Source organism: Ursus maritimus, unplaced genomic scaffold (assembly GCF_017311325.1).
Source record: "Ursus maritimus isolate PB19 unplaced genomic scaffold, ASM1731132v1 scaffold_19, whole genome shotgun sequence".
Taxonomy (NCBI): Eukaryota; Metazoa; Chordata; class Mammalia; order Carnivora; family Ursidae; genus Ursus; species Ursus maritimus.
Genome location: NW_024424341.1, coordinates 11,276,570 through 11,298,989, shown reverse-complemented (window position 1 = coordinate 11,298,989; position 22,420 = coordinate 11,276,570). Strand labels below are relative to the sequence as shown.

Here is a 22,420-nt window from a genome sequence, read left to right as displayed (position 1 = left end):
TGCATTTTGATAATCCTTTATATGTTGCAGAAATAAATCCTTTGTCAGATAAGAGGTTTGTAAAATTTTCTCCCAGTTGGCAGCTTGCTTTTTCTATCTTTTAAAGAGGAGGAATTCTTAATTTCAATGAAGTCCAATTTCTGTCTTCTATGGATTGTGCTTTTGATTGTTATCTAAGAAGTCTTTGTGTAAACCGTGTTCACAAAGATTTTGTTCCCCTATGGTTTCTCCCAGAAGTTTTATAAGTTTTCCACTTAGGTCCACGGTCCATTTTGATTCATTTGTATATGTGATGCAGAGTGTGGGTGCAAGTTTACTATTTTTGTATCTGGTTATCTAGTTCACTGTCTGTTGAACTCAATTACTTTTGCACCTTTGTTGACAATCAGTTGACCATGTATATGTGGTGTATTTCTGGATTTTATTCTCTCGATCTGTATGTCTGTCCTTTCACCGATACTATATTGTCTTGATTACCATAGCTTTATAGTGAAGTCTTGAAATCAGATAGTGTGGGTCTTCCAGCTTTTTCAAAATTGTTTTAATTATTCTGGTTCCTTTGCGTGTTCATATATATTTTGGAACCAGTTTGTTAACTTGCACAAATAACTGTGCTGGGATTTTGTCAGGAACTGGATTGAATTTATAGATCAAGTGGAAGAAAACAGACATCTTTGAAAATGTCATCCAATTCATGAACATGGAATTTCTCCGTTTTCAGTCTTTCCTTCATCAGTGTTGTATAGGTCTCAGGATACGAATCTTGTACATCTTTTGTCAAGATTTATCCCTAAGTTGTGTTGTTTTTTGTTTGTTCAGTATGGGGCTTGAACTCACAACCCTGAGATCAAGACCTGAGCTGAGCTCAAGAGCTGGATGTTTACTGACTGAGCCAGCCAGGCACCCCCAGAAGTATTGAATGTTATGGTGCTTTAGAAAATTTTTACTTCTCCTTACTTGTTGCTGGTATAAATTTGATTTTTGTATATTAGTCATATAACCTTGCCAATCTTACTAGTTTACTAACACTTTTAGATTTTGATTTTTCTATAGAGAGAATCCTGTTGTGAATGGAGACAGTTCTGTTTCTTCCTTTTCAGTCTGTATGTCGTCTTTATCTTGCCTTATTATATATGCAAGGGCCTACAGTTATGTTGAATAGGAGTGGTGAGAGCAGATATCCTTGCCTTGTTCCTGATCTTAACAGTGGAAGACTTGAATGCCTTCTGTTTGGTATGCAGTCTTTATCCGATTGAGGAAGTTCCCTGAGAGGTTTTATCGTGAATGAATGTTGTATTTTGTCAAATGTTTTTTTCAACTACGGAGATGATTTATCACCTTCACTTTTTAGAAGAGTTTGTATAGAACCGGCATTACAGTTGACACTGAACAACAGTTTGAATGGGTCCACCTGGATTTTTTTTTCAATGATTTTAATATTTTCATTTACTTTAGAGTATGTAATCTATATACAAAATATGTGTTAGTTAGCTGTTTGTTTTCAGTCAACAGTAGGCTATTAATAGGTAAGTTTTGGGGGAGTTAAAAGTTATACCCAGGGGCGCCTGGGTGGCGCAGTCGTTAAGTGTCTGCCTTCGGCTCAGGGCGTGATCCCGGTGTTCTGGAATCGAGCCCCGCATCAGGCTCCTCCGCTGGGAGCCTGCTTCTTCCTCTCCCACTCCCCCTGCTTGTGTTCCCTCTCTCTCTGGCTGTCTCTCTGTCAAATAAATAAAATCTTTAAAGAAAAAAAAGTTATACCCAGATGTTCAACTGCATGGGGCATGGTGTCCTAACCCCCGTGTTGTTCAAGGGTCAACTGTATCTTCCTTAAGTATTTGATAGAATTTACCATTGAAGCCATCTGGGCCTAGTTTTCTTTGAGAAGATGTTTTTAAATTACAAATTCAGTTCATTTAGTAGAGGGTCACCGAGACTACTTGTTGAGTATGTTTTAGAAGTGTATGTCTTTGAAGGAATTGATCCATTTCATCTGCATTATTACATTTATTGGCAAAAAGTTGAACTGTCATTATATATTCTTAATGTCTGTAGGACCTGTACCGCTAGCTCCCGTTTCTGATCTTAGTGATTCATCATTTTCTTAATCCTGATTAGTCTGTGCAGAGCTGTATCAATTTTTTAAAATCTTCTCAAAAACCCTGGTTTTTAATGGCCTTAAATTTCTGTATTTTGTCTTTCACTGATTCTTGTTTTTTTCTAGTTGTTTAGGGCAAAATCTTAGGTCACTAATTTGATACCTTTCTTCTTTTCTCATAGAAGTATTTTAGTGCCATAAATTTCCCTCTCAGCACTGCTTTTGCTGCATCCCACAAATTTTGGTATGTCAAGTTTTCATTTTCATTTAGTTCAAAATACTTTCCAGTTTCTTTTCTTCTTTGACTCATTTCTATGCAATTCAGTTTGCAAAAATTTGGTGGTTTTCCAGGTATCTGTATCTCCGTTACTGATTTCTGATTTGATTGTGTTGTGGTAAAAGAAAATACATTATTTGAATCCTTTAAAATTTACTGAGACTTGTTTTATGGTCCTTAGTGTGGTCTGTCTTGGTAAATGTTCCGTGTGCACCTGATGCTGTTGGGAGTGTTCTATAAATGTCAATTAGCCAGTTTGGTTGGTCACATCTTGACTATCCTTACTGATTTTTTCTGTTTACTTGTTCTGTCAATTTATGTTGAAATCCTTGATTATAATTTTTTTTTTTCTATTTAGGATTTTATGCCCTGTGACTGGGAAATGACCTTTATCAGTGATAATATTATTAATGATATGAAAGCTGGAGTGGCTACATTAATTACTGTTAGCAGAGCGTATATAACTTTTCCCATCCTTTTATTTTTTTAAAAAACCACTTTATTGGGATATAGTTCACGTACCATATAATTCAACCATTTGAAGTGTACAAGTTCTATGTCTATTAGTATGTTCCTAGAGTTGTGCAATCATTACCATATTTAACCGTGCAATTCAGTTGTGCAATTCATTACCATATGTGCCCATTAACAGAAACCCTCCATTCCTCCCAGACCTAGGCAATCACTAATCCACTTTGTGCTTCCATAAATATGCCTATTCTGGACATCTCATATAAATGGCATCATATAATATTTATCCTTTGAGACTACTTTCAGTTAGCATAATGTTTTCAAGGTCCATCCATGTTGTAGCATGTGTCAGTACTTCCTTTTAATTGGAGTCATATTCCGCTGTATGGACATGCACCTATTCATCAGTGGGTTATCTGAGTTATCATCCTTTTACTTTAAACTGTAAACTTTTAACTGTGTGTGTCTTGATATTTAAAGTGGGTTACTTAAATAGTTGGGTCTTGCTTTTGTGTCCAGTCCTAGAATTTCTGCCTTTTAATTAGTGTATTTAGATCATTTACATTTAATTGCTACTTGTTTGCTATTTCCCGTGTGTTTTTTCCTCCTTTTTTGGCCTCCTTTTGAATTGAGTATTCCGACTTGTATTATTGTTTTTTTCCATTTAACTCTTTAATCCAAGTGGAATTTATCTGGTTATATATAACACAGGCATACTTTGCTCTATTGTACTTCACAGATAATGTGGGGTTTTTTTGTGACCCCTGCATTGGGCAAGTGTATTAGTGACATTTTCCAACAGGGTTTGCTACTTTGTGTCTTTGTATCAAATTTTGAATTCTCTCAAGATTGCAGAGTTCATTATATTTGTTATGGTGATCTTTGGTTATTATGATTCACTGAAAGCTCAGATAAATGGTTAGCATATTTTTTTAATTAAGGTATGAACACTTTTTTTTTTAGATATAATGCACACTTAACAGACAACAGTATAGTATAAATGTAACTTTTATATGCACTGGGAAATCAAAAAATTCAGTTAACTGGCTTTTACTGTAGTGGTCTGGACCTGCAGTATCTGAGCTGTGCCTGTACTAGAGGAACTGTTCGTCATCTCCTCCAGTGGCTTTTGGGGCTACTGTTGATTTATGTTTCCAGCTTTCACAATCCCACTGGCAATATCATTGGAATCAGATCAGACCTATGCAGTGGTTGGAGGAAACTGTGTCTTTAAATATGTGGTCTTCCTATTCAGAAACATCAGTATGTCTGCGTTATTCAGGTTAACTGAGATTTCTGCAAGGGGTAAGTTTACTCAAAGTCACCTTCGTTAGTACTATAACAGAACAATGGAAAACCTGTGCCATTTTCTAAGAGTTTTGCTGTTTTCTTGTTTTCCCCAACTTTTTATCTTAAAAGAAGTTGGAGGAATAGTGCATTGAACACCCAATTATCAGTCAGTCAATAACGTTTTACCACATTTGTTCTCTATAATTTTCTTTTTAGTTGAACCATTTGACAGTTGACAGTTGCTCACACTGGGGACACTGAATACTTTAAACATACTCTCCTACATAATCCAGGACTATCATCAATACCAATGGAATTTAACACTGAAGTCCACATTAAATTTTCCCATCTGTCCCAAAAATGTCCTTGATAGCTATGCTTTTCTGTGCAGGATCCAATCAAAGATCATGTCTCTTTAGTCCCCTTCACTCTAGAACAGTACCCTCCCCTCATGATCCTGACGTTGGTTTTTTGTTTTTTTCTGAAGAATCTAGATCATTTTTTATGTGTGTTTCTCTCTAAGCAAGCTTTATGAATACAAGCATTACGGGAGGCGCTTTAGGATTGAGTTGTACTCCTAAACACAGCACATGATTCCCCGGGATCTAGCCTTACTGCCTCAAGGACATTGTCTTCTTTTCTGGTGCTTCCTGGATACCCCTTCCTTCCACACCTCAGCATCTTGCTAACTTTTCTTCCATTAAGGCCTGATGGAAGTTTCCCTCCCCATCACAGACGGGGGCAGACGCTGCCACACAAATGGGTACTAAATCGGACTATCCTCACACTGCACTGTACAAAATGTCCATTTCTCCCCATAGACAATCCAAAGGACAGAGACACCTGTCCCAGAAACAGAGACTCCATAATCAGAAATCCAAATTTCCTCACAAAAATTTGAAGTAAAAACCATAAAACTCCAGATTTATAGCAGAGAGAACTATAAATGCACAAATAGGAAGAGGAATGAAAATAAATCTAAATCCTTTATTTCCAAAGTTCTCCCCCCAATACCCTGTTTTTTGCTCCACTGGGACTTACTGGTCACTTTTCCCTGGTAGTTCCCATCACTCATGTGAGTACTGAGCATTTCCCACGAACCCCAATTCCCGAATCCTAGGCATTCTAGGTTAATAAAGGCCAAGTTTTATGTTAGGCTCACCTTTGAAGGACTGTTGCTGAAGTAGTAGAAAATCTTTTCTCGAGGAGACAGCATCGTTTCATTTTTATGTGGAGAAATGTAGACAGGGTGATTCTGAGACAGCTGTATTCGGCGAGGAGAGCCCGTCCTCACAAATGGATAGGGGGAGAGTGGAGGAGCATCCATCTGTTTGTTTAAAAAAAGAATCCGTACTCCTAAGAAAGGGAATGGAATTTCTAACCAGGTATTTATTTTATTGAAAGAGTGGAGAGGTAGAATAAACCAGCTTTTTGAATAGTAAACAGCAATGTATTCGCACCCACAATGACACTTAAAGAAAACCCTACAAATAACCTTTAAGTGCTTATTTTGTGTCACTGTTTTAAGCATTTTTAGTACATTATGGCATTTAATTCCCATAGGAACCCTATAAGCTGGGGTCTACTCCTATTCCCATTTTATATTTGAAGAGGCAGAGGTTAAGTAACTTGGAAGGTTACTGTAACTGGTACGTTCTGGACAAGGTGAATGCATGCACTCTCTCGTATTACAGTAATGTGTAGGGAATTCANATATCAATGCTTCACAGTAAAAAATTCTGTTGGTTAGGTGTATTATCTCAGATTTCCGCAGTTTTATTCAACAAAAGAATGATTTCTAAGACTAGTTGACGTAGAGGGCAGCTCAACCTAAGTTACTTCTCCTCCCTGACAAGTGAAGAAAGTACGAAATAATCCCTGTCAAACTTACCACGTTTGCCTGTGAGTACTTCATGGCAAATGTTTTAATTTGCTTTATGTAAATATTGTTGTAGAACTGAATGAGGTCGCCCCTCTCCTCCTCTTCCATGTCACTGTTGGCACCCGTGAGGCGAGTGGGTGTGGGTGGGGCGCTGCTGGGCTGGGGAACCGGCAAGGTGCTGCTCGACCTCATGACAGGACTGGAGTCTCTGCTGGCTGCGGCAGGCAGAACAGAGGGTGTTACACAGAAGGACCGCGAGCGCAGACTGTTTTTAAAAAATAATTCTGTAAGAAAAAGGCAAACCGCTACCTGCTGTACTTGTTTAATGGCAGCAAATGGGCACTCTGCTCTTCATCCCAGGGAGCAAAGCACAGATACTCCTAAGTATTAACTCTACCCCCTGCCATGAATGTTGCAAAGGCTTACTCAGTAGTTTTCACTAATAAATTACACCGGATTTTCTAGGACCTGTGACCTGCATTAAGTGACGCAAGTCAATAATTAGCAGTGGTAGTTCCATAGCATGGCTTCAGTCGGCATGCCAGGCTTTTCTGGAACTCAGGCCAACAAATTCCTGCCTGAAACCTTCTCTAATTTCCCTAGAGAAAACTGCTATGCACAATGTGCCTCAAAGCTATGGGAGGAAGGACAAACAACTTTGCCACTAAATTTAGGATTGTTTATTGTTCCAACAAATTTTTTGCTAATATTTTAATATAGTTGTAATTTCATTTAGTAATCCTTAGTCTTCAGGAGCTTCTCACTTTTTAGGCCTAATTTTGTTTTGTAACTGTTCATAAAGCCCCTTAACACTTACTTCTGTCTTTGTTGAGTTCTGTTGGAGAATTCTGATGGCTTCTGCTATCACTGCTGCCAGAATTTCTTCTTTTCCTTTTCCCTTTTATCAAAACACTTCTATATACCTTTAGAGAGACGATGAGAAGGGGACAGATTTATTGAGCACATCTAGGACTGTAGGACCTTGACATGCTATTAAATTCTCACAATGGCTCCAAGTAGTAAGAGTAGTTGTCCTCAGGGAGGTTAATATATGCAGCCAAGATCATATATCTATCTATCTGTTAAATAACAGAGCCAGGATTTACACTGGGGCCTGTCTGGCTTCAAATTCCAAATATGGCCTATAATACAAAGGGCAGTACTAGCACCCAACCATAAAATCAAGTTATTCTAAGTACAAAGATCTTGCATACCTACCCCTTGAGATAAATGAATAGTATTAAAGATAAAATGTTTTAAATTTTCATATAATGTCTTGGTTAAATGTACAGTATTGTTTTCTAAACCAGCCTGAAAGGTGACAAACCAAACAACTTCCTAAATTGACATCTATCTTGTGATTATCCAAATTAAAAAGGAATCAAGTATTTCATCTCATCACCTTTTGGAGAAAAAAGGACTTAAACTAATCAAGATGTGAAGCTGTCAGTGATTAAAGAATATTAAAAGTTCTTTTTTACCCTGGAGAAAAGTCCCCAGAATCAACTGTGGTTAGTTTTCTATATTTATCAAAGATTTTAAGATTTTCAGCCCTGAGAGAAAATGTAGTTACCTGGCTCCGGGCCTGTGGCTGAGTCCTATAACAACGCATAATATTCTGGAAGGACTTGTCTTCTTTTGTCACCTGGCAAAGAATAAGAGTATTCTGAGACAGAAATTGATTGCAAAAATTTTGAAGAGCTGTGTGAACCTACTCCCCAGTGAAACTGGTGAAAATCATATAAACAGCCATTTCAAGTCTCTGGAAATGGTCCTAAAGGCATACAAAATGTACTGTCTATTCAAGAAAACCTAATATTCAGTAACAAGAGGGAGTAAGTGGTATCCGAACACAGACCTGGAATAAAGAAGCACAGTTAACAAATGAAAAATTCACCAGAAGGACAAAACAGATTTGAACTGGCAAAGAAAAAAAGGATTAGCCAACTTGGGATAGACTGTGGAACAGTCTATCAGAAAAAGGAATGAAGAAAAATTACCAGAGCTTTAGAGAGCTGTGAACATCATTCAGCACACACAGAGAGAAGCAGAGAAAAATGATAAAGGCTGAAAGCTTCCCAAATTTATTTAAAAATAGTAACCCACACATCCAGGAAGTTCTAAGAATTCCAAGTATAGGATACATGCAAAGAGATCCATGCCCAGACATATAGTAAAAATGCTGAAAGCCAAAGGAAGGGAGAAAATCTTGAAAACATCAACAGAAGCCCAATAAAATAACAGGCAACTTCTCATCAGAAACTATAGACACTAAGAGGTGGCAGAACAACATATTCAAAGTGCTCAAAGTGAAAAAACTAAGAATTCAGTGTCCAACAAAGTTATCTTTCAAAAATGAAAAAATACAAAATAAAAACAAAAACCGAGTTTGCTGATAACAGACCAATCTTAGAAATACTAAAAGTTCTTCAAACTAAAAGCAAGTGACCTCAGTAATTCAAATATGCATAAAAAAATGAGCACTGGGTAAGATAATTATGTAACTGTAAAGACAGCATGAAATGCATATTTCTCCTTAACAGACTTAAAAAGCCATTGTATAAAACAATACATACATAATGTATTATTGGGCCTAAAACATAGAGAAATGTGATATATTTGTCAAAAACACAGGAGGAGGAGGAAAGCTGTTTTGGGCTAAGGAAATGACTGCAGATGACAAGTCAAAACCACAGGAACCAATAAAGAGAATCAAATGATAAGATTAATATGACAAAATCTATACATTACATACATTTCTTCTCAGCTTTAAAAGTCATAGAATTATAAACTAACAAGGCAATTGTTGGATTTATAACACTTACGGATGTAATATGTATCCCAGTACACCTCAAAAGATTAAAAGAAAAGATATTAAAAGGAAACAGCTACATAGCACACTTCTTTATCTCACTGGAATTAAGTCAGTATAAATCTGAAGCTGATTTTGATACCGTTAAGATGCATATGTTGGGGTGGGGAGATGTTGGTCAGAGACTACAAACTTGCAGTTGAGTATGTTCTAGGGCTCTAATATCTAGCATGGTGACTACAGTTAACAATACCATATTATATACTTGGAAGTTGCTAAGAGTTGATCCTAAATGTTCTCACTACACAATAAAAACTGGATAGCCCCATGCGAAGGAATAAAGTTGGACTCCTACCATGTATAAAAATTACTCAAAATAGATCAAAGACCTAAAAATGTAAGAAAACTATAAAACTCTTAGAAGAAAATATTCATGACCTTGGATTTGGCAATGTATCATTAGATATGACAGCAAAAGTATAAGCAACAAAGAAAAAATTGTCTTAATCAAAACTAAAAACCATGGTTCAAATAACACTATCAAGTAAGTGCAAAAAAACACAGAATGAGTGGGGCACCTGGGTGGCACAGCGGTTAAGCGTCTGCCTTCGGCTCAGGGCGTGATCCCGGCGTTATGGGATCGAGCCCCATGTCAGGCTCCTCCACTAGGAGCCTGCTTCTTCCTCTCCCACTCCCCCTGCTTGTGTTCCCTCTCTCGCTGCTGTCTCTATCTCTGTCGAATAAATAAATAAAATCTTTAAAAAAAAAAAAATGAGAGGAAATACTTGCAAGTATTTGGTAAGAATTATAGCTCAATCGCAAAAAAGCACAAACAATCCAAATCAAAAATGGGCAAAGGATTTAAACTGGTATTTCGCCAAAGAAGATCTACAAATGACCAATAAGCAAATGACTGGGATGCCCAGAATCAAGAACTCAAATAACAGCCAATAAGCACAAAAAACACGCAACATCATCAGTCATTAGGGGAATATGTGTCAAAATCACCATAATGTATCAATCAAACCCACAGGGATGACTATAATAGGAAATAGAAAAGCTGGCAAGGATGTAGAGAAATTAGAACTCTTACGTACTGCTGGTGGGAATGTAAAATGGCACAGATGCTGTGAAAAATATGGCAAGTTTCTCAAAAAATTAGACTTACCATATGACCCAGCAACTAAAAACTCAAAGAGATATTAATACACTCATGTTCATAGTAGTAGTAGTCAAAATAGCTAAAAAGTGGAAGCTACCCACGTGGCCATCAGTGGATGAATGGATAAACCAAACGTGGTATGTCCATACAATGGAAGCTTATTCAGCCTTAAAAAGGAAGAAAATTACAACTCATGCTGTAACACACAAATCTTGACATTATACTAACTGAAATAAACCAGTCACAAAAAGACAAATACTGTAGACTTTGTCTCCTAGAGTCCTAGACTCCTAGAGTCACCTGGAATAGTCAAATTCATAGAGACAAAGTAGAATGGTGGGTGCCAGGAGCTAGTGGGAGGAGGAATGCAGAGAACCTACTTAAGGAGTCTTACTCTGCAGGGATGAAAATGTTTTGGAACAAGATTGGGTGTACAATATTAGGAATGTATGAAATACCACTGAATTGTTCATTGAAAAATGGCTGATTTATGTTACGTGAATTTCACCTCAATAAGTTACTTTAGAAAACAATGTCTGGGGGCACCTGGGTGGCTCAGTCATTAAGCATCTGCCTTCAGCTCAGGGCATGATCCCAGCATTCTGGGATCGAGCCCCACATCAGGCTCCTCCACTGGAAGTCTGCTTCTTCCTCTCCCACTCCCCCTGCTTGTGTTCCCTCTCTCACTGGCTGTCCCTATCTCTGTCAAATAAATAAATAAAATCTTTAAAAAAAAAGAAAAGAAAAAAGAAAACAATGTCTGATACTAAAAAGTGCTGATGGGGCCACCTGGGTGGCTCAGTCCGCTAAGCGTCTGCCTTTGGCTCAGGCCATGATCAGGTCCCGGGATCGAGCCCTGCACCAGGCTCCTTGCTCAGTGGGGAGCCTGCTTCTCCCTCTGCCTGCCGCTGCCCCTGCTTATGCACTCTCTCTCTCTCTCTTTCTGACAAATAAATAAAAAATCTTTTAAAAGTGCCGATGAAAAGGTGGAAAAATGAGGACCTTCATATACTGCTGGTAGAAATATAAAATGGTGCAGAGACTTTGGAATAATAGTCTGGCAGTTCCTCAAATGGTTAACACAGCATATGACCTAGCTAGCAATCCACTCTTAGGTACATACCAAAGAGAAATGAAAACATGTCCATACAAAAACCTGTACACAAATGTTCACTACAGCATTATTCATAATAGCCAAAAAGTGAAAATACCCAGATGACCATCAACTGATGGATAAACAAAATATATATTCATACGATGGAATATTACGTTCTAAAATTTACTGTTGTGATGGTATCTGTAAATGTACTAAAATCCACGGGGTTGTACATTTTAAATGAGTGAATTAAGGGGTGCCTGCGTGGCTCACTTGGTTAAGTGTCCCAACTCTTGATCTCAGCTCAGGTCTTGATCTCAGGGTTGTGAGTTCAAGCCCTGAATTGGGCTCGACGCTGAGTGTGGGGCCTACTTAAAAATGAATGAATGAATGGAGTGAATTATATCTCAATAAAACTGTTAAAAGTGTTCTGAGAGTAGGAAGTAGCATCTTTACTTTTTCCTCTTGTATTCCACATGGTACTCACCTTTGCCATCACATAAATGGCACACATCAACAACTGGTCCAGATGTCTGTCCATCATAAGTTCAGGACACTGAATTATGGAGAATTCAAAACAGGTCCAGATTTTTTTCCTCAGTTCATCTGAAATATCCAGTTTAGCACAAAGATCCCGAAGGCGGACACCTGCCAAGTGGTAAACCTGGCAGATAAACAAAAACATTTCAAACTTTGTTTACCTAACACTTACATTCCCAAGCTTCTGCTCTGATAAGGGCACATGAAAAATTACCTTTCTAAAGAAAAGTGATAAAGAGCTGGTCTTCCTAGGTCTAATACTGCTGCTGGTTAAAGGTGGGCCTTGTTTCTGCTGGTGTCCACCTGGGGAAATCTGTTGAATGGCCACCTGACCAGGGACTTGCAAGGTTGTTCCTGTCACCTGTTGAGAGCTCAAACTTCCAGCCAGGGCCTGAGCACTCAGGGGCTGGATGGAGCCAGTCACAGCTTGTGCCTGCCCTCCAACATTGACCTGGACTGGGAAGAATGTTATCCCTCCATTTTCATTCGCAATACCTACAGTTTGTTAGGGAGAAAATAAGGCTGATGAAAGGTTCTCCAAGCATGGGTTTCCAATATCTCCCCTCCTTCCCCCCTCCACCCTTATATTGTCATTGCAGCCAAATCTCAGGTGACTTTTCAATAAATGCCACCAAGAAAGAACTCAATATTCCACTCTGTCTTCCTTACCTTGCACAGGAATGGTCACTGTTTGTCCATTGTTGGCTGTGACAGTGGCTGTTGCCATGGTGACCAAAGTCTGTCCAGGAACTGGCGTGACAGAAACAGCATCCCCAGATACATTCTGCACAGGGACAGCATTGACTAGGGGTTGTGGGGGAAGGCGCCCGGGTGTCCCTCCATCAGAGGGGCTATCATTCTCAACAAATAGCCGTCTTCTGGTAGAGCTGGCTGTGGGGGAGCTGTATCTATCATATAATGTGGCCGGAGATGTTATGCCTAGGGTCAAAAAAAACCCACAAAAAACAGTTCAACTCAAGGAAACTCAGATCTAACTTCCGTCCAAGCTCTGAAGTTCAAAACTAATCAGTGTCTGAAATACTTCATAATTACAGGGGTTATACCATAGCTACATTCAGCTAATGAAAATTCAACCAGACACTATTAAGAGCAAAATTTGAACACAGGAATTTTTCTCTATTTGTTTCACAATGCTCCCTACACTTCATTCCAGCTTCTGCTAAATCAAACCAAACTCTGCCCTCTACTGCTACAGAACCTTGATGACTTAGGGGCAATTTAAAGAATTATTCTACTTTCCTATGATACTTTTGACCATATTCAATTTCTGCCTAACACTCATGTATGATGTGATTTCACCGTAAAGCCACTACTCAACAAGGGGACTTGATATTACTATGACATCATCTGGATGCATTTCCCCCCAGTTTATCAGTTTTCATCTTTGTCTTTTTCCACATACAGAAAATTACTAAAAATAATGTTCTTCAGCAAGAATGAATATATGTGTTTTGGACTCAATTAAGCTTTTATTATATTTTTTAAACAACTTTATTGAGAGACAAATCACATACATTTTAATCACTTAAATTGTACAATTCAATGGTTTTTGGTATATTAATTAGTAGTTTCTTTAATATAAATACATAACATATAATTTGCCATTTTAACCATTTTTCTGTGTACAATTCAGTGGCATTAATTCCATTCACAATACTGTGCAACCATCACCACTATTTCCAAAACTTCATCATCATCCTAAATAGAAACAAACTCCATAACCCTCATGGCACAGTCTGTTGTGAAATATTCACATCAGTGGCTGAATTTTTTTTTTTTAAGATTTTATTTATTTGTTTGACAGAGAGAAAGAGAGATTGACCACAGAAGCAGGGGGAGCGGCAGGCAGAGGGAAGAGAAGCAGGACCCTGGGATCATGACCTGAGCCAAAGGCAGATGCTTAACCCACTGAACCACCCAGGTGCTCAAGTGCTGAATTTTCAAGCAGCATTCCTTTCCTCCTATGTCCAACAGCACATCAGGTTTTTTTAAATTTAAAAATGTATGTAGGGAGGTCATAAGGGGACTGACAGGAGTAATCCTGACAGACTATAGCTTAATATGTCAATTTCTCAATGGTACAAAAGCCAATAAACGCACTAGATTTGTATTTGGAACAAAGCTGCAGTCGGAAAGAATGCATTATGGTAACTATCTTGTAGAGCATTAAGAGACCTCGAAATTGGAAAAGGGGTAAGTACAAAGAAAATGAAGTTTAAAGTCAAGTCCTAATCCACAGACTAGGGAGGAAAAATTACAGCAACAGGACTGAGGAAGACCAGCTGTCAGATCTGTGGGTCTGAAGTGGATAAAAGCAGAAAAATAGTTAAGCCATTATGATTCCTCTTCCCAAAAATAAATAAATTATCATATAGATCATCCATGTTTATTGAGTATGCACTGACATAAAGTGATTCCTGATTTTAAAACAGATCTTTTGTCTATAGCCAGTGCTCATCAATTACATTAAAAGGTTGATCTAGAAACAACAATATCCTTCTAATTGCATCCAAGGATCTAGAACTCTCTGAATTTACAGAATCTTAAAATCTTAAAAAATTCACAGAAAGCATCTGGAATTCTATCATCCAATCATAATTATTCTTAATAGTTTGGTTTTCCCATTTCAGCCCTTCTATATGCTTGTATGTAAAGAGACTTCAAATATAAGAATCACATTAATATATAGCATTTCCTTTTTATAGTTATGTGTTATTACATGCATCCTCCTTTGTTCTTAAATATTCTTCAAAAGCATTACTTTTAAGTGATCTTTGTGGTATTATAATGCATGAAATAGTTCTTCTATATAAACTCTATTAACTTCACTTGTAGTTTTAGATAGAATTTCAATTCCCAGATACTAGGTTCCCAAATATTTCCCCTAGTATTTTAAACTTACTTCTTCCAAGTCCTCCAGTATCAGCACGAACTTCACTCACCCTTCTGGGAGTCAAAGGAGAGCCAGCAATACAAATATCATCTGCTCTTTCCAGATTCTGAGGTGGCATAACCTATAAAGAATGATATACACATAGTGTCATTATTCAAAAAGACATTTTCAGTAGAAATACAGTCACAATCTCAGGCAAAAGAAAATTTGGCTCACCAGTTATTCACCCTAAATAAAATCGGCTGTCTTTTCCATTTTCATACTGAAGTTGAAAAAAAAAAAGGCTTAAAAAATTCAAAGCTAACAGCTAAACACTAATATGAATCAGTCTTCATTACTGATTTAGAGAATACCAACCATTCTAATGTACAGAAACTTCACTAGAAAATTAAGCGAGAACACTGAATTCTTACTCTGGCACTGAAACCTTGAAGCAATCACACATTATTTCTGACTCATAGACTTAGGGGTTTTTTCTTAGATACAGGGGTGACTGTACCATATTAAACCCAATTGCCACCCTCCCATTTCCCATAATGAAGACACTAAGTTTAACTGCTCTCCGTGAAACAAGAATATAAACATCTACATCAGTAGATGTACTTTTGTTACAGAAAGATGATAAGGTATCTTCACAAACCTCTTCACAAGTAGGAACTCTGTTTTCATTGTCTCGAATCCTGTCCCAGAGGGGAGACTCTGGTTTCCATGCCAAATGATCCAAGATCTGTTCTTCAATCTGGTTAAGGTGTTTTACCACCTCTCTACAAAGACCATCTTCCGCTCTAATGAATACTTCTATCACCTGAAATTTAAAAATGCCCTGGTTTAATAATTATTTTTGTCACCACAAACTTGTTTAAGTGTGAAAATGGGTAAATTTTGTTTTTTTACATATTTATAGATACAAGAGATAATTCATCAAAAGTTACAAATCTAAATAATAGTACCATTTTGAAACAGCTGGTCTTCCTTTCACTGTCTTTATAAACAATTATTCAAAATTCATGTAGGAATTATAGAAAATATTTTGTATAATGGCATATTTTAAACATTTTTCAAAGAAAAAAGATGCCTTTTCTATTAAGGCTGAAAAATATTACTCTTAAAATTTCACATTTAAAAACTCTAGGGGCACCTGGCTGGCTCAGTTAGTAGAGCATCTGACTCAGTCTTGGGATTGTGAGTTCAAGCCCCACATTGGGTGTAGAGATTACTTAAAATAATAATAAATACATAAATAAGTAAATAAATAAAACAAAAATTCTAAACATTCAATCCATGCCACTAAAAAAATTGATTTTGACTACTGTATTAGAATTAAGATAAACCTATACACTAAATCGTTATCAAGACAGAAACAATTACCAAATAAATGCCATCACTCTGCATTTCTACATAACATGTAACAGAGAATTTTTTTCTTCCAAAAGACACTTTTCAGTGTTATTTCCATAAAATAAAAAAAGGCTGGGGCACCTGAGTGGCTCAGTCAGGTAAGCATCTGTCTCTTGATTTAAGCTCAGGTCTTGATCTCAGGGCAGGCATTGGGCTCCGCACCGGGTGTAGAGCCCACTTAATTAATTGATTAAAATAAAAAATTTAAAAAGGTTGCTATATAAGATTAGCTACTGATTTGTTTGCTACTTTTTTTTAAAGGCTTCTTAGCCAATAAAATGAAAGTATTCTAAAAGCCTATAGCAGATAAAAGGAAGAATCAAATGAAGCTTTTACCCCAGATAGGTCTTTATACTATCTTAGAAGAATTTAAATAGTTCTTAAGACTCTATTTCCTCTCCCCAGAGAGAGTAAAAATTATTAAATTTATAATTAAAAAGAGAAGAGATGTACTTAGGTAGCAAAATGAATTAGCTGGCTAACAACAGGAAGTTGGTCACATCTACAATTTCCTCAGCAGTATCAGATTTTTAAAAATACCTTATAAAAATGATAAAGTGGCACATCAAATATTTCAGTAATAAATGGAAAATTCCCAGGAGGCTTATAAGAAAAAGTGACGACCTCAAGGCAGCAGGCCAAAAGCGATCTATGGAATGCATCTTGTTCCAGAATGCCCTATAAAACAAAGTTATTAATATTTAGAAACATTAGCCTACTCTAAGAAAGACATTTGCCACCCTGTAAAGTTAAATAAAAATATCAAAGGAAGTCTTACTTTGTGAGTTAGTGAGAAGTATGTGCTTACTTTCTTACAGAACTTTTCTTAATAAATAAGCCCATGTTTTACCAAAAAAAAAAATACTAAAAGAATGTATAATAACTTGCAAAAATCTTACATATTGTGAAATACAGCTGATAAAAAATTATATCCCTAACAAAAATATACATACGCCCTACTACTTAGGGCAATTATAATGTTTGGAAAGAGGTTACAAAACAGTATTTACAATTAAGAGGACACTGTCAGAAAAAGATGGCTGGAAGGCAGGGGACTGGCTAGATGGTCATGGGTCACAAGTGTACATACTTCTCTCAGGAGACATAATCACATTTCCCCTACGCTTTTTTTTGGTTATTAATTTTCCAAATCTGTACATAAACATTTACTATTTTTGAATTAAAAAGCTACTTAGACACCAAAAACATAGGCAACAGGAGAAAAAAATAAATCGGCTTTGTCAAAATTAAAAGCTTTTGTCTATCAAAGGACACTATCAGTGAAGTAAAGAGACAACCCAAAGAATGGAAGAAAATATTTGCAAATCATATATAAGGGATTAATATCCAGAATACATAAAGAACTCCTACAACTTGACAAAAAAATGGCAAACAATTATATATTGTTGATTATGAATAATATTCTGAATACTATTCAGCCTTGAAAAGGAAGGAGATTCTAACACATGCTAAAAATGGATGAACCTTGAATACATCATGCCAAGTGAAATATGAGAGACACAAAAGAACAAATATTGTATGATTATACCTAGAACAGGTTAATTGGTGGAGACAGAAATTAGAGTAGAGATTACCAGGAGCTCAAGAGAGGTGAGAATGGGGAGTCACTGATTAATGGCTATAGACTTTCAGTTGGGGATGATGAAAAAGTTCTGAAGACGGCTGGTGATGAGGGTTGCACAACACTGAATTTACTTAATGCCACTGCATTGTACACTTAAAAATGCTTAAAATGGTAAATTTTCTGTTATGTATATCTTACTACAATAAAAAATTGTTTAGTAAGGTTCTTAGGTGGGTATACAGGTATCCACTTATTATTAGCCCCTAAACTGCAGCTGTGTTTTATACACCATTCCGTATATGTTTAAAAATTTAAAAATTTGTCTTAACAGCCTTTTAAATTCCTATAGCCATAATTTCATGTATAAAAAAGAAATGTAAATAGTTACAAGAAATTAGAACAATTATCGGTCAGTTTTATAATTTTCTCTAAAATATTTTAAAAAATAGTTTTTAAAAATCACTTTCATTGATGTCATTAAAAGTAAATACTACTTATTTTAAAATCAATTTATATTTCTTGACTAAGGAAATCTAGAAAAAACAATTTTCTTGGTCAAAGAGCAATGGCTGAATATTTATGTTAAAGTCCTATCTAGACAATACTCAACTTATTTTTGCCTAACAAGGCTTATTCGGGGAATGTGCCAGTTAATAAGTTCATGCATTCTAAAAACTCAACTTACGTTGAGTCTTTGCCCACAGAAGCCGTGAGTTCTAGTACACGGCCTGCCTCACTGAGAAACACCAAGTGGGGGACCAGAGGCGAAGACACTCAAGACACGGGTTTCCTCAGCTGCCAATCTTACTCCCTCAAAGCTACGGTTTTATCTTTTGTATAGTTTAGGCTGGGTTTTGTATGGGTAGCGCTGAAAGGAAACTACATTTTATTGTGCTGACCAATACATTGGTGATTTACTCACAGATAAATCCATGTCTCCCAGTCTTTTCTGTTCCTGTTCAATAACAGATTCTAATACTTTATAATAAAGCATCTCTGCAAAACGAAAATGTTTGCTGGCAATTTCTGCATAAATAAAAGACAAAAGTCACATGCAAAGAACATACTGTAGAAAGTGAGAGTCTACCCCATTCCCTGCCTACAAAATAAAAGCCAACCAATTACTTCATATATATGCACTTCCTACAGCTGCTGTTCCAATCATTCCTAAGATTTCTTAACTTTCTTCACAGTAACCATAGTAATAGTAATATTTTTCTAAAACTATGAAATGAAATTTTTTTTTTAAGATTTTATTTATTTGACAGAGAGGGAGAGAGCACAAGCAGGGGCAGCAGCAGGAAAAAGAAGAAGAAGACTCCCCATTGAGCAAGGAGCCTGATGTGGGACTCGATCCCAGGACCCTGGGATCATGACCTGGGCCGAAGGCACACGCCTAACCCACTGAGCCACCCAGGCGCCCCTGTGAAATGAAATTTGCACTTAAAAACTGTAACAGCATTCCATTAAGAGTCACACTTTTTTTTTTTTTGGTAAGTTTGAACTGAGCAGCTCTATGCTAAGAGGTATATATAATTGGTTTACTATTCCACTCACACTTGGTGCTAATTCATAACATCGGACAACTTCTAGAACAGGTATGGGCATGAAACAGCTGTGTCTTCTGAACTTATTCTCAATATTTTGAAGAATCACTATACTTCTAAATTTAATAATGTCCCGTCTACAAATGAAACTAAAGATTTTGCAAAGCACCAGACATCAGTCTACATTTTCTAAGGAGAAGGGCCCAGAAACCACTTGGTTGACAGGAAAACTGGACATCCATATTCTAGCCCTCAACCTAAAGTCCTAAATCTATCTTCATATTTGTGATTCACTTACCAAGAAAGGACTCCATGTAGTTAAATCTCAAAGATGAGAACAAGATGGACAGTGGGAAGCCCTACCTTTAGAATTACTGACATCCTCATCTGACTGGCAATGCTGAGAATATATTTCATACATTTCCTTCAATCTGTTGGCAATGGCCTGTGTTGGATCTCGGGAACACGTCCTAAGGGGAAAAAAAAAAAAAAGAGTAAGAAATTATCCAACTGAAAGGTCTCCCAGTCACAAAGTAACAAACTATTTAAACTCTGTAATTTTACTAACCTGTAAATATAAGCTACCTTGAACAAAAACTACCCATTTCCCAAATTACTCTAGGAAATCCCATACCTCCTCATCAAAGGTGCTGGTATAACCCCCGTAAGTGAAGACCGTGTTTCTCAGGTGGAGCTACACCTTCACCGCGGTCACGTTCAGCAGCCTTGACCGGCCCCCACCTACCCTAACACCTGCAATCACCGGTAACAAACACAACTGCCTTCAACTGTTTCCTCAGAGGGCAGTACAAGCCCCATTAGGAACTCCTGGAAGAAAACAGAACGAGGAGGTATATGACTACACTACAGACTCATACAAGCCATTACTGGCACTCTACATCTCTTCCTCCAAAATGAGGTTTCTTTCATTGGTTTTTTTTTTTTTAATTAGAAAGGCAATATTCTTTCAATGCAGAAGCATTATACAAATTATCACGTGGGCCTCTGTAACATCGTCTTAGGTTTGTTTGTTTGTTTATTTTAGGGATTAACACACCCTTTTGGCTTGTTTTTAAATATTTTTAAGGTTTAAAATTCCTAGTAGGAGTTCCTGGTAGGAAAACATTATGTGAATGAATGAATACCCAATGGGAAATCACTACAGAATGGTTGGGTTGCACATGGGGCAGAGGGGTGGGGATTCTCTTCACAGCACCCCAGCTTTTTCTCCATAAGAAGGTCAGAGGTACACTGTATTACTGCAATATCTATTTGGTGATCTAAGTTGTTTTTTCCTTCAGCAAGGGTTTTATTCATCTGAAGGGCACTATGCTTGACCTCCAAATTCGACAATTTACTGATGAGATTCATAAGCTTTGGGTTGCTCTGATATTTGACACATTTGCTGGGTTCCGGGCCACATCCCAGAAGGCCACCGTAACTTCTGGATCCTGCGTGGTGGCAAGAACCTTTGGGTCACTAAGAATTTCATTGAGGCCAGGCTTCCCTGCCATTCCAGGCATCCCTACAGGAAAGCAGCCCAGAAAAGAGCCAGTCTGGGCTCCTGACCGTCATCTGGCTTCCTCCTCCTTCTGGGCTCCCTCATGTTCTTCCTGAACCTTTTTAACCCTTTCCACTCTTTCTTTGATCTTCTTCACTTTTTCACTCATACTTTCTCTGATGTTTGGCAGTCTTCTGGGCCCTTGGTTGAACTTCTTTCAGCACGCGCTAGCATCTTCATCATAATCCAGTTTACGAGCAAGGACAAAATCATGTGCTGCTTCTTCCCAGTGGCCCAGAAGTCTGTGTGCTTTCCCTTGCCGCTCGCAAAGCTGAGCTGAATCAGGATTTATTTCAACAGCTCTGTCACAGTCTTGGATGGCAGCATTTGGCTTCTGTAATTTGATGAAGACACCGGCTCTCCTGGCATACAGAATGGCCAAGCGAGGATTCAGCTTGATGGCATCTGTGAGCAAGTCAATGGCTTTCTGTAGTTCACCATCATTTAGGGCATCAATGGCAGCCACTTTTTATCATTTGCCTGATCCATCATTTCCCTAGTCATCGCTACATTGTCATCTCCTGTTTCTTGAGGGGCATCAGTATTTGGTTCAATCACACCTTCACTGTCAATTTCTAGACCACTTTCCTCACTTGATGGTTTGTCTGCCTTTATGTTTTCCTCTGCCTTCTTACTATCTGTTTTTTCTTTCTTGATATTTTCTTGTGATTTAGTTTTAGGAGTAGCCGGTAGTATTTTACCCTCCATGCTCTCCACCCACTCCTTTAGGAAGCACATCTCCTCGGTGTGCAGAATGCTCGGATCCTGCTTACACATTTTCACGAAGGCCTGAAGCTCGCACACTTTGTGGGGGTCCCTGGCCCAGAGGTCGTGGGAAGTGGTGGGCACAGCAGAGGTTGTAGCCCTGTCCAATTCCAGGTGCCAACACTAGCTCAGCATGACCGTGCTGAAGCAACTATGTTTTTATCCTGATCACAAATACACATACTCACTGTAAAAGCTTAGCAAGTTTAGAAAATTACAAAGAAAAATCAGTTATAATCCCGCTAGAGTTAACTACTAAATATCAGATTCAAGCAGAATTTTATTTATGAACACACACAGGTACCTTTTAACAGAAAACAGGACTCTGGTTTTACCTAATATTTACTGGTAATATTTAACCCCACTAATGGTGTTTAAGATTAAAGAAGCTGCTACGCCTAGAGATTCTAAAGACATCTGTAGATTATCAGTCAGTCTTCTAAAATGTATTTATAAAATGCTTCTGTATTCTACGTAAACAAGGTGTGAGAAACATGACTTAGGAAGAGGCCATACAGCCATAGCCTACGGGGTATTAATCACAATCAAGTTTATAAATAAAGCAGACTTCATGGTATTTAATCAGTCCAGCTGTGAATAAAAAATTACGAAGTGTGTATACTGGGCCTTCTTACACTATACCACCAGAAACAAAATGGGCTCCTATAGGGTCTACGCCAACAAATCCTATACTTTTTAGAACTAGGAGGGGCCTTGGAGGTAATTTTTTCAAATAAATTGCAAAAACTATGCACAGGTCATAAGATTCAGTCTATTATGCTTTTCACTAAAGCTCAATGTTATTCCCACCAGTCTTAGGCAGATGAAAGGACTGAAGGCAGTTAACTTCGCTTTCAGGGTAAGGGTATTCTATAGAGCCTACAGAAGTTACTGCAGTTTGACATTAGTTATGAATGAAAGTGTTTATCTTTTCAAATCTGACCCACCCCTCAGAAATATGCTCGGGTCCAATCCTCTTCATGGAGTCCTTTGACAACTCCCATCTTTATTGATCCCTCTTTCCC

At 37.6% G+C, this 22,420-nt stretch overlaps 1 protein-coding gene and 1 pseudogene across 2 annotated transcripts in view; both read right to left on the bottom strand.

Annotated features, from left to right (window-relative positions):
* RBL2 (RB transcriptional corepressor like 2) overlaps nucleotides 1-22,420 on the bottom strand; it is a 50,445-nt gene that overhangs the window by 4,353 nt on the left and 23,672 nt on the right. For both annotated transcript variants that reach the window (XM_040633304.1, XM_040633305.1), the window contains 12 exons: nucleotides 19,433-19,539; nucleotides 18,445-18,548; nucleotides 16,478-16,615; nucleotides 15,180-15,344; nucleotides 14,549-14,660; nucleotides 12,295-12,564; nucleotides 11,840-12,120; nucleotides 11,573-11,749; nucleotides 7,589-7,660; nucleotides 6,833-6,938; nucleotides 6,025-6,230; nucleotides 5,296-5,460 (listed from right to left, as the gene is read on the bottom strand). In XM_040633304.1, coding sequence (XP_040489238.1) covers nucleotides 5,296-5,460; nucleotides 6,025-6,230; nucleotides 6,833-6,938; nucleotides 7,589-7,660; nucleotides 11,573-11,749; nucleotides 11,840-12,120; nucleotides 12,295-12,564; nucleotides 14,549-14,660; nucleotides 15,180-15,344; nucleotides 16,478-16,615; nucleotides 18,445-18,548; nucleotides 19,433-19,539 — 1,903 coding nt within the window. The remainder of the gene's footprint in view (nucleotides 1-5,295; nucleotides 5,461-6,024; nucleotides 6,231-6,832; nucleotides 6,939-7,588; nucleotides 7,661-11,572; nucleotides 11,750-11,839; nucleotides 12,121-12,294; nucleotides 12,565-14,548; nucleotides 14,661-15,179; nucleotides 15,345-16,477; nucleotides 16,616-18,444; nucleotides 18,549-19,432; nucleotides 19,540-22,420) is intronic.
* Nucleotides 19,546-22,420, bottom strand: part of LOC103673872 — a 3,206-nt pseudogene continuing 331 nt past the window's right edge.